Here is an 11406-nt window from a genome sequence, read left to right as displayed (position 1 = left end):
GCCCTGACAGGAGCGCGCCTGCACGGCCCGTCCAGAACGGCACCATTTTCCACCCCTTCGCCGCTGTAAATGGCGGCCAGCGGGGCCGGACCCAGGCCTGGCGGAGCAGAGCTTGTGCTCCGCACGGGGTAGGAGGCCCAGGAGCAGCCGGGCGAGCCGAGCTGTCAGGGAGGAGCCGCCCTTATGGCGGAGGCTACGAATTTAAGCGCGCTGTTCACCGAGCGCTGGGGCCACCTCGACCTGCGGCCAGCGCACCTGGAGGGCGGCACCAGCCCCTTCTCAGCCTCTCAAACGCCCATGGCGGCGCTTGGCAGCCCCGGGCGTCGGGGGCACGGCAGCTTGGAGCAGGCAGGCTGCCGGCTGGGCTGGGTTTTGGCGGCGAGGCGCGACGCAGAGCGGGCTGTCCCCCGCCCGGGGAGAACTACAGCGCCCGTCGGCCCCTGCGCGCCGCCCCCACCTTTCCCGCCTCTCGCCGTTATCGCCTGACTCCTGTCAGCGAGCCGCCGGACCCGGCTCGCCCGGGAGGAGCGGGGAAAGGGGCTGCTGCAGCTGCCGGCCGCCCTCGGGGGGCGGCGGCGGGGTGGAGCGGGGCGGCCCCGGCCCGGTCCCGGTCCCGGTCCCGGTCGGGGGAGCGGCGTCCCCGCAGCCCCGCTGCCCCGTCCCGTCCGGTCCCGTCGCCGCGGCGGCGGCGCGGCTCATGAGGTGAAGATGGTGATCCGCGTCTTCGTCGCCTCCTCCTCGGGCTCGGTGGCGGTGAGTGGGGGCGAGCGCTTGGGAGACGGGAGAGGAGCGGGGCCGCTGCGGCCGGGGCTCAGCCGCCGGGGCCGGGGACAGCGCCGGGGCGAAGCTGCCCGCTGGTCGCCAGCCGCCGCTCGCCGTCCCCTGGCGAGCCAGCCCTCAGCTCCGACAGCTCGCCCCGCACGCCGACATGGACCCGAGGGTCAGCAGGCGGCTGGTCTGAAGGTGCCGGGGTTGCGTGCAACGGGGGGGGGGGGGGGGGAAAATGACAGCTCCCCCCCCCCCCCCCCCCCTCCCCGCCGGGAAAGCCGCCAAAGCTTAACTTGTTCGTAAATTGCCTTTGGCAAACCAACCCCCCCCCCCCCGCCCAAACCTCTTTGTAGGGGCCAAATATTGGGTGTGTTGAAAGGGTCTTAAAGGTGATCAAAGTGGGCTAAACTTGCCCGCTTGGGGCGGGGGGGTGTGGGGTGTGGGGTGTGTGTCAGCGCCTTGGTGCAGGGGGAGAGCGCCCGGCGGCGCGCTGCAGCCCGTCAGGTGCGGTGCCTCGGTGCCTGCCAGCGGCTGCGGGTTTAAAAAAATAAATACAAGGAGAGCCTAGAGACAAACTTCAGGCCAGTAGCACCTCTCTGCATTAACAAATACTCTGGAAAAGGTACAGCTCCTTCCAAAGTCGGTTTTGAAAGGCATCGCTGCGTCCTCTGCTTAATTGCAGCTCTTATAGCTTTCTCTTGTTGAATTAATTATGCATATGACCTATGAATTTCCATATTTTCATACAAAGTGACAGCTCTGATTTCCGTTAAGGCAATCTGAGCGTAAGCGTTCTACTGAATTTGTCCTTTAATGAGAAACATCAGAAGGATTTAGATATAATTGCTATTCTTTATGCTTCAGCAGTGAAGGCAGTGGCATTTTTGCATTGCGGAAGGATGTAGCACTGTATTTTCCCATCAGAAGGCTTATTGTATGTTCACTTACTTCAGCCTTTTGCTGTGCAATACTTGTTTTCAGTTCAGTGGCATGGTGACAGGTACGTGTTCTGATATGTTTTGGCATGAAGTGATCAAAATGCTTAGTGGCTGCATTACAGCTAATAAAAACTAATTATCCATTTCAGTAGCCAACTGAGTAAACACAGAGCATCTTCAGAACTCTATAATCCATGTTCATCAAGCATCTATAATAGAAACATCTCCTTCTCCACATGGGCCGTTGGTTCATGCTGTGGTAGCTCAATACTGCTCAGTTTAGTTTCTGTTTCATGCCTCATAGCTTGAACAGTAATGTGTAGTTTTATATGTTGTTTTTGTTGAAGAGGGGGAAAGGGCCACATAATTAGCTCACCCATATCTCCTGTTCTGACCAGTCTGCAAATAGGTTATTGATTGGAGTTTTTGATTCTGCCCTCTCCTTCCCCTGTCTCTGCCTGCAAGGTACCTATTCCGTTAGCAGCAGCAATATAACCCTCTTCACTATCTGTTAGCCCAGCAAACCAAATCTGAGCTTGACAAGCAATTTAATTTACACATCAGTTCATTTGCTGACTTTCTGTGGGTTCGGCAACAAGCAGATGACACATAATACGGATAACAGTTTGCATACTGGTGATAGTCAACTTTCTTCATCTAGGCAGCAGTACGTCCGAGTAGAGGCTAGCCAGAGAATAGAGAATTTAGTGATTGAAGGTACTGTTTGTTAAATAGGACCACAGCTGTGACATCTCTTTTCTGTCAGTTTTTCTTCATCTGTGTTATCATAGCATTTAGGAACCTTCATTATGGGCTAGGTTCCTGCTGTGCTCAGTGTCACATCACTGACGCTTCTTACTGTGGGCTTTGCAGGGGGTCTCTATAGCTCACGGCTAAGTGATTGAGCAAAATGACAAAGTAAAAATTATTATCATCTGGTTATGTGGGAATCCACATCTGGAGAAAAAAGGCAGTTACTGTATTGCACGTCTCTAAACAGGGAAGTTTTAAACTTATTTTCATCCTCCTGGAACTAAACATTGGTGAAAGGAAACAAAAAGTGTTTGAGTCACATAATTCCTTGTTGTCTCCTCCAGCCTTCAGCACAACTAGGCTAGCTACTTTTTGGGATCCTGTGCCATTCATGAGACAGGATGATTTCCCTGTCTAGAGAAATGAGTACCCCTTATAGATCCTACTCTGTCTCCTGCTAAAAACAGTGTCAGAATCCATGGTTTAATTTGAACCTATAGGTCAGCTTGAGTCAAATTGTAGGCTGCCTGCTTGTGAGAGTGAATGTGGCTGAGATTTAGTACCTGTCTTGCTGTAGTTGACCAAAAACTTCTATATGTAATATTTGCTGATAAACTAAGAGCAATGTCATAGTGACATGATTCACTTTGCTAATCTCGCTAGAGGTATTTTGTTAAATTACTCTTTATTTTAAAATGAAAAGTCTATCTCGTCTCTAGGGTAAGCTTTTGGTTTTGTTACCGCACCAGCAGCATGCTGTTAAAGCAGGGGCACTTGTCCGTCCTCTTTCCTCTTTGTGCCTGGAATAAGACTGGTTTGAGTTTGCAGAGAGGGAGGGGTGAAGACAGTGATTTGTTTAAATGAAAATAACATGCAGCAATTTCCTTATGTTAACTGGTGAAAGAAATGATATTACCTAGAAAATCTAATGAGCTAATCTCTTTGTGTGTGACTTCTTTTGAAATCTTCAGAATACCCAGGTTAAATTATGGGCATTTGGCAGAAACACTCCTGAGAATTACACTGGTTGTGTAGTCAGCAAAGGCTTCAGTTTGCATAAATACAATGTTTTCTGGAAACTTTTGAAATGTTTATTGATCCTGATACTTGGTGCAATTTATTTTGTGCTAAAGAAGATAAAAATACATAATAGTCATGCATAATTCTAAGTGTTAAGCGCATAAAATCTTTTTGGGGTCATTCTGGAGGATGAGAAAAGGGAATAATTAGAGTGGATGAGAAGCAGCCAAGAACAATGTGAATCTTCCCTCCATTTGGTCTTGGACTTCTCCCTGCAGCGTGTTCCTCACATCTGAAGGTTCTTAGACCCCTGAGAGGTTAATGATAGTAACTATTTTTTGTTGTTTTTTTAAAATAAAACTTGTGAATATAAATGCCTCATGAGCTTAAAAGAGCTCACAGATCCCAAGACCTAGTTATAGCTTGTTGTCATCTTCAGTGTTTACGGAAGCTGGACTGTGGGTTTGCCCTCTAGGGATGCTGTAGACAAGTTCCTGAGACCCTGTGGGAAGGGAGGAGAGAGGCGCTGTGTGTATGTGTACATTTCTAAATAACCTCTTGTTGTTTTAAGCATGCATTAGGCAGATCCAATTGAATCACAATGGGAAGCCTCTGAATAGGCAGGCAGGCATGTTTCTACAAGCTTTACCGGCTCCTACTTTTTCTGACCTGAATTTCTACTTGTTGTTGGTAAGCTGTGTCTCAAATTCCAAGCACTTCTTTGTAGGACTGGGGAGGCAGGCTTTGCTACTCCTCCCTGATAAGGACAGTCAGTGTTCTTTTATGCTTAGGAGAAAGGCTACTTTAAAATTAACATTTACTTTTCTCTTTCAGCAGTGTTTCACTGTTTTCAGGAAATAGTTTCTGCCCTCTTTTTTCACCAAATCATTCCAAGGTGACTGTAATTTAATGTTTCGCATTTCTAGTCTATCAATAAAAATTTACACTTGTGCTGCCGTACTATGTATTGACTCAGTTAAATGGTTTTCGGTGTTTTAAAGCAGCTCTACCTTTGACAGGAAGCTGGTAGTGTGAGCTAAGTAACTCTATACCTGGAATTCCTACAGTTATCTAGAAATGCCAAACTAGCAGAGACTTCAGTCCTCTTGCAGGCAGAGGACTGAAGATCACATAAGGGGAATGTCATTGAAGAGCTTCCAAATAATGGAGAAACTTCAAACAACTGTCTCACTTGTACTTTCTCCTCTGTGGTAATAATTTATTGCCTTGGAGCTTCATCTGTTAAGCCAAACAGATGTTACAGGGGAATTACTGAAATAATGGAACAGCAGGTAAAGTCCCCTCTGACCAGTGAGAGATTAAAAACACTTTCCCATAGAAATTTTTGCATGTTTGTGACATGTGAAAAACACATAACTGAAATTAATTCTATTTAGTGTACAAGGGCAAGTGTTGCTCAGCCACTTTCTCCATGAGAGCATGTTTAGGGGGACAGGAGGGTTTGGGGAGAACAGCACCAACCTGAAACGAATAGACTTTTTTAAATGACCAAAACTTGGACTTTGACTCTTGCTACTGAAGAGAATTGTGGATTTTTTACTAGGAAGCTTGATAAGATAGGTGCACTTATAGTTAAATTGTTTCTATAGCAAATATTGGTTTTATGAGACCAAAGCTCTGCTTTTGTTTAAGCATATTATGGAGGTCAAGTGACTTGGAATTTTTGTTTCCTGGAATGACTTTAAAACACAGTATGAAACATCAGAATGTCAGAATAATTGCAGTCATGTTTGGTTGGTTCACCTGTTGTTGGATAATGTAATGAAGACAAATACAATGCTAACATTCTTAAGGCTAAGCTTGTCTCCTAGCGATAATGATGAATTTCAACTGCACCCTTGTTTGTACAAAGTCATTGTAACTCAATGTTTCTTATAGCACTTCTCATCAAGAATGTGCTTCTTGTTGAGAGGTGTGGAATAAATTGACTTAGAATATGTCACTTCTAGAATATCCACCATCTAACAGGCTTTTTTGCCTCTCTGCACCCCAAAGCACAACAGTCAAAACTGAAAGTGATTTGGTTGATTGATACAAGTGCTTTTTGTGAAAATTGTATTAGTTATGGTGGTCATTTGGAGGGATTTACAACTTGTTGCTTGTGATTTACGGAAATCCAACTACCTATGATATAAAATATTAAGCTTTGCAAATTATAAACATTATCATGATTTTTTTTTTAATATTAGAAGTTTGTAAAATCAGATCATAGCAGCAGGTAAATTAGCTTTTCAGAAATGAGACAATAATCTTTACAATTAGAAGTGATCTTGCAATATTCACATGGGAAATAGCAGTATTTTAAATGCATAGCCACAGTATTGTCTAACATCTGTCAGCACGCTGAGGATACACCTGTTGGATTGGATCCTCAAAGCCTGATTTATGAATCTCACATGAACATCATACTGTGTCACTTCACTTGGTCAAGATGGTGGTGCTTTTGGTTGTGCACCTACAGAGCAGTACTGTAGCAACAGCAGCAATACTGAAAGAAAAGTTTGATCCTTGCTCAGTCACAGGACACGTCATGTGTATCCGTGTCTTGGACCTTAGCAATTATATTGTTCCCACAGGAGAGATCTAGGGACTTTCTGGATCTAGTCCCTTTGACTGACAGAATTAGTACCCTCACCCTTCCTCAAGTTTCCTGTTGTCAGGTCAGGTGGCTCATATTCATCTTTGCTGGCTTCTGTCAGTTGTGTTTTGCAGGGTTCACGTGGCAGAGGGAGCCTGAGAGCCTCACTCACGACTGTGAATTCTGTGAGGCAGGGAGGTCAGCGCTGAAGGCTTTAGCTATTTTTCACCCTAAGGACTCTCTGTGGATCTAGCTCTCAAGTCTGTATTCCAAAGAAGTCTAAATGCTAGTTACATCCTCCTGCCTCGTGATGGAGAGAAGTAAGAGCCTCTCAACAGTGGTTCAGGTAGCTTAAAGAATGTGTTCAGGATGGAGCGGGGTGAGAACCCTAATCACAATGATACAGGTGGAATTTAGACCATCTGTGGATGGTGTTCAGTACCTAACTGTTGCGCCATTCTTGTGTGCTCCAGCGCTTTTCAAATATTTACATTTCTTCTTGGCAGATAGATTCTGTCAGAAATAATGCTACCTTGAAGAACACGCCTTAGACTACATAGCGTCATGAGCAATGGGACCATTCCTGACCTTTGATTACAATTACAGCTGTAATAAAACTTCAAAGGAGGTATTGTTCTGACTAGGTTTCTGAAGACTGTTTGGAGTGTGTTTTGACTCTCTGTATACTGACCTGCTTTGTAGAGGCATATGGTTCAATGTCTCTAACAACTATATAGTGGCATTTTCATTAAAGATTTAGCCCTCTATTTTCATAGAATCATAGAATCATTTTGAATATATTCACATGGGTTGGAAAGAATAAAATGAATAATAAAAGGCAACTTGTTCATTTTGAGAAGGTTTTTCCCCTCTGTTTTTGTATAGAGTACAGCAGTGTCGAAGTGCAAGTCCCTGAATCGGTACTTCACTGATGGTGACCTATTCTTAATCTTCCACCCATATCATCAAAGCCCAGAAATTCTTTTTCCTAACCCTGATCATAGAGTCAGCAGTCACAGGAGGTCACATATAACTGAATTTGATTACATTAAAGGAAAAAAAAAATTGAAGTAATAATTAACTTGCATGCAATTTATTAGTACAAATTACTTTTGGATTGCTTTTATTTTCCACATTGTTTTGTGAAATGAAAATTAGTTTGGGCACACAACTCACCTTTCTGTTTTCTGGAGGGTACAACCCAGGAGGAAAGGCAGGGAATGAAGCATTTGCCATTCTTTAGTTGTCCCCATTTTGTTGTCTGGCACTAGTACACCAACATATAAACTGCCACGTTTACAGTTGTCATCATCACATTATTCTCTGCCAGCATTGCTCTTGCAGAGAGAAACTCCAGCAGAGGGGCAAGGCAGGCAGCTCTCATGCTGTAACACATCGGATCACTGCAACTGCTCGCTTCAGTGCTGCTGAACTGGAGATCTTAGTACCAGCAACTTTAGTCTGGTGAATTCAAATTGAAAGCAGCACGCTTTCCCATATGCAGCCTTCTGCAGGCTCGGTGTCTGGTTTCTTGTCACTACAAAGGCTGCTTAGCCAAGGGACAATGAACTCAATTCCATTAGGTTTGGGCATCACACAACTGCTTTCCCAAAATTTGTTTGGCTATTCTTTTGTAAACCTAGGTGAGATACTCACTTTGCCTCTGGATTTTTATTTTTTTTTCTAAGAAGTCTTATTTCAGCAAAATACGCTAAGCACCAGAGCATCAGTATTTTTTTTTTTTTTTCCTTTTGGAGCTAAGTATCTTTGTAAAAAGAGATATTAAAAGAAGATGTTGAATTGAAGTCACTGCTGGACTAATGTGAATCCTGTGATTTGCAGTCATTTACTGGGATGTGGTGTCTAGTGTAGTAAATTCTTGTAAGATGTGATCCAGAGCTTGTTGAAATTGGTGAAAACATCTTAATTGACTGACTGGGCTTTCCTCCAAGCCAGGTGGCTTCCATGCTTACCATTAAACCTAAATGGTGTCTCGTGTGTGTGAAAAGTTTAGAACTTCAATAATGTGTAGTATTCTAAATGTTTTTATCCACGCATGTAAATGGTACAGTGCTGCTGCCTCCAACTTGGAATTGCTCAAGTACTGTCTGCAAACATAATATGTTCTTAGCAGTAAGGGGAAGTGAACCACGGGATATAATCTTCTGCCTAAAATGAAAGAACTCAGTCGTTGGTAGAAGGGTCGGATTGGACTCCTAAGCCTCTGTCCTTGGGCAAACCATAGCAAGTAAGTACCAGTTGCATGACTCACGGGCCACATTCTAGGCAAGAGATGGATTTCCTGAATCTCCACCATTCTGGTGGACAGTGAGACTACAAACAAATAACCACCTCTTGCAAAGTTATGCCTCTTCTATTCCTGAATACTTCCCCATTTTTAAAATCTAAGGACCTATAGATAAAATTCAAGAAACAGTGAAGACATACCAATAAATGTGAAAGTGTACTAGTCAAAGTTACCTGATAGTACCAAAGCCCAGCAAAGCTTGCCAGTGTAATGGGACAATATTTATTTAGAGTAAATTACCTTTCTTAGTACTTGTAAGAGCTTAAAAAAAAATTCCTTTGTTTTAACTGATACATTGAATGTTCTGGTTCTAATAGTGTTGTCAAAGATGAAGTATACTGCTGAATAAGTCCATTTCACTTGCTATATGAATGCTTTAGTTTTTAATTAAAATCCAGGCAAAAATTAAGTCTCTGGTGCAACATGTTTAGTTGACCTCTGTTAGATTCTCTCTGGTACTCTTCTGTACAATCCGTCTTCCAATATAATTATTTCAGACAGTTTATACTTCTGTTTATCCAAAGAGGGAAATGTAGAAGAAATAAAGATTTGTGGAAAAATAGTCAGCATTTAAGGAAGTTCTTTATTGTATAGAATCAGGATCACTTTTGTCTTTAGCAGTCTGAGTGCAACTTGGAGATAAAGAATTGTCACTAAGCTGGTAACCTAGAGTGTGTATCATTTTACTAGCAAGTACACTAAGGACAAGTTTCCTCACTTGCAGCCTCAAGTGCTGGCCTCCTAAGGGAGTCTGTCCAGAAAGAAATACTGCAGTCTCTGTTTTGCTTGCAGTGTGAAAGCTTGATAAGAAGAGTAATTAACACAGAAATACTGTAGTCCTTGGAATCTATTCTTAGTTGAAACCTACTGTATCCAAAGCCATGATCACGTTCCAGTATGTCAGTGTTTTTACCAGCTTAATGTTTTGATAAGTTTTACAGAAGATAGTTAGCATTTTGCAAGTTCCTTTAAGTTGGTGGATTTCCTTCTTGGCAAGGTGAGGGGAAATGTAGAGGCGCTAATAGTGTGACTTACCTGTGACTGTCAATAGAAGCAGTCTGCAGTTAGCTGCAATAGCTCAGAAGAGCTTCCGAGTTCCTCAGTAGCCGTGAGATTGTTTCCTTAATCTTCTCTCCTGGGGTTGGTATGTTGTTTAGTCAGCACCCGTTGGATGGGCAGATGGAGTCAATTCAGAAAGCTAAGTCACTGTTGACCCTCATTTCTAAAAACAAACATCAGATTCATTTTAGTGGGACTCATGTAGGTGAGCAAAGTGTGACTTCATCTTTCAAGGAATGACTCAAAGTTGTTGGTGAACTTCAGACAGTTTGACGGGGAGGAAGGGCTGACTGAGATGCCAACATTGTGCAGGCAACTCATTTAACACAGTTTGTCTCATAGCAGAGAGCATGGATACAAAACCTGCTTTCTTGTCTGTCTTGGGCTCTAGGCCTCCATCTGTGAAGTATTTTGGGGTGAAATCTTTTGATTCTTCTGTTCAAGGCCGTGGCAGTCCTTCCATTCAGGTGTGCTACTTTACTGTAAGAGTTACTTATCACCATTCTGAAGGGGCTGAGTCTAAAGCATGTGGCTATCCTTCTTTTGGGGTGATAAGAGCTACAGTGATGAGGAACCTTCTTAAAACAAGTTATTTCTATCTTGTTAGTGGAGGAAGAGAAAAACAACTGGACTTTGCAACAGTAAACAAGCTTATTTAGTCTAAATTTAATATTCACTATAAAGTAATTGAATTTGGCATGGAGGAAGGGAAGTGACTGTCTTGCTAGCTGATGTATGAAGAGAAGCTTTTAGGAGATGCAGGTTGTTCAGTGACTCACATTTATCATCAATAACAGCATGCCCTTCTGCTCTTGCCCATCTCCCTCGGGTAGGATAGAGCTTGTCTTGACAGTTAAGAGTTCCAGGATTTGTTGTTGTTGGTTTTGCTCTTTTACCTCTGGATAACTAATCCCCATCATTCCTAGTAAGGCAGTGTGGAAAACTGCAAGATGTTTCTCATATTACTGCAAGGAATAAACTTGCAGAAGTTAATGCCTGGGAGTGCCCTTTGCGTATGTATCAACCTGCCTTTTGTTTGAATATACATATGTAGATGTGTAGTTTTGCATACACACATAAATATTGATATATATATTTATGTGTATATATATAGTGTGTATATGTTATATATATGTGTGTGTGTGTGTTTATGTTTCTTAACCTTGGAATCACCAATAGACGCTAATTATCACTTGGTGAAAAATAAACCACAGATTTTTTGCATCCCCGGAAGAGAAGATAATGTCCTGGTGCCTCACATTGGTTGCTCAAGATACGTCAGCATCTGTCGAGGCCCTGTCAAAAATGACTGCTCCTTTATTTGAACAGCTGGACCTTATGGAATTGTAACCATGGATGTCTGTCTTTTGTGGAAGCTAGAGTGCTAAAATCATGGTGCTTGCTCTGCTATCTCTGTTATTCCATGTGTCTGGCCTATACTTAAGAGCTTTACTTATGTAACTTACTTCAGATAATGAGGTGCTTACAAGACATCAGAATAGTTATACCAATATAAGATACCCACCAATATAGTTGTGCTGGCTAATGTGGACATACAGTGGCATAAATATTTCCCTTCCTACCTAGGAAAAAGGTAAACAATGTTATGAAGATTTTTATCTGAGAGCTCTGACAGGGCTAGCGGGGACAGTTGAAGACCTTACTGCTGACAGCTTCCAAGTTGCTCTTCTGCCTGTTGCAGAGCTCCAGGACAGAACACGTGCCTGCATTCTAGCCTTTTCCGTGGCAGCCTTGTGTTTCCTTCATGGGTGCTGAAGGTGGGCTAGTAATACATTGAACTGTGAAACCGAGCATTTGTAGCACCAGGACATGTCCAGTTTTGCTACCCAGTTTTGCAGGGGTGATGGTAACTTCTGGCAGGAGGAGGGTAGCAAGCTTCTGCTTGTGACAAAGCCTTAGGCAGCCACAGGTCTGACTTTCTGAATGTCTCATTTCATGGG

The 11406-nt window shown here is 43.4% G+C and overlaps 1 protein-coding gene across 1 annotated transcript in view; it reads left to right on the top strand.

The window, feature by feature from the left end:
• The first annotated feature begins 669 nt into the window (after positions 1-669).
• Positions 670-11406, top strand: part of SH3BGRL2 (SH3 domain binding glutamate rich protein like 2) — a 52455-nt gene continuing 41718 nt past the window's right edge. The window contains exon 1 of the mRNA XM_075707948.1: positions 670-753. Coding sequence (XP_075564063.1) covers positions 709-753 — 45 coding nt within the window. The 5' untranslated portion in view covers positions 670-708. The remainder of the gene's footprint in view (positions 754-11406) is intronic.

This window comes from Pelecanus crispus, chromosome 3 (assembly GCF_030463565.1).
Source record: "Pelecanus crispus isolate bPelCri1 chromosome 3, bPelCri1.pri, whole genome shotgun sequence".
Lineage (NCBI taxonomy): Eukaryota > Metazoa > Chordata > Aves > Pelecaniformes > Pelecanidae > Pelecanus > Pelecanus crispus.
The sequence above is the reverse complement of the archived record's forward strand: the minus strand, read 5'-3'. Positions and strand labels throughout refer to the sequence as shown.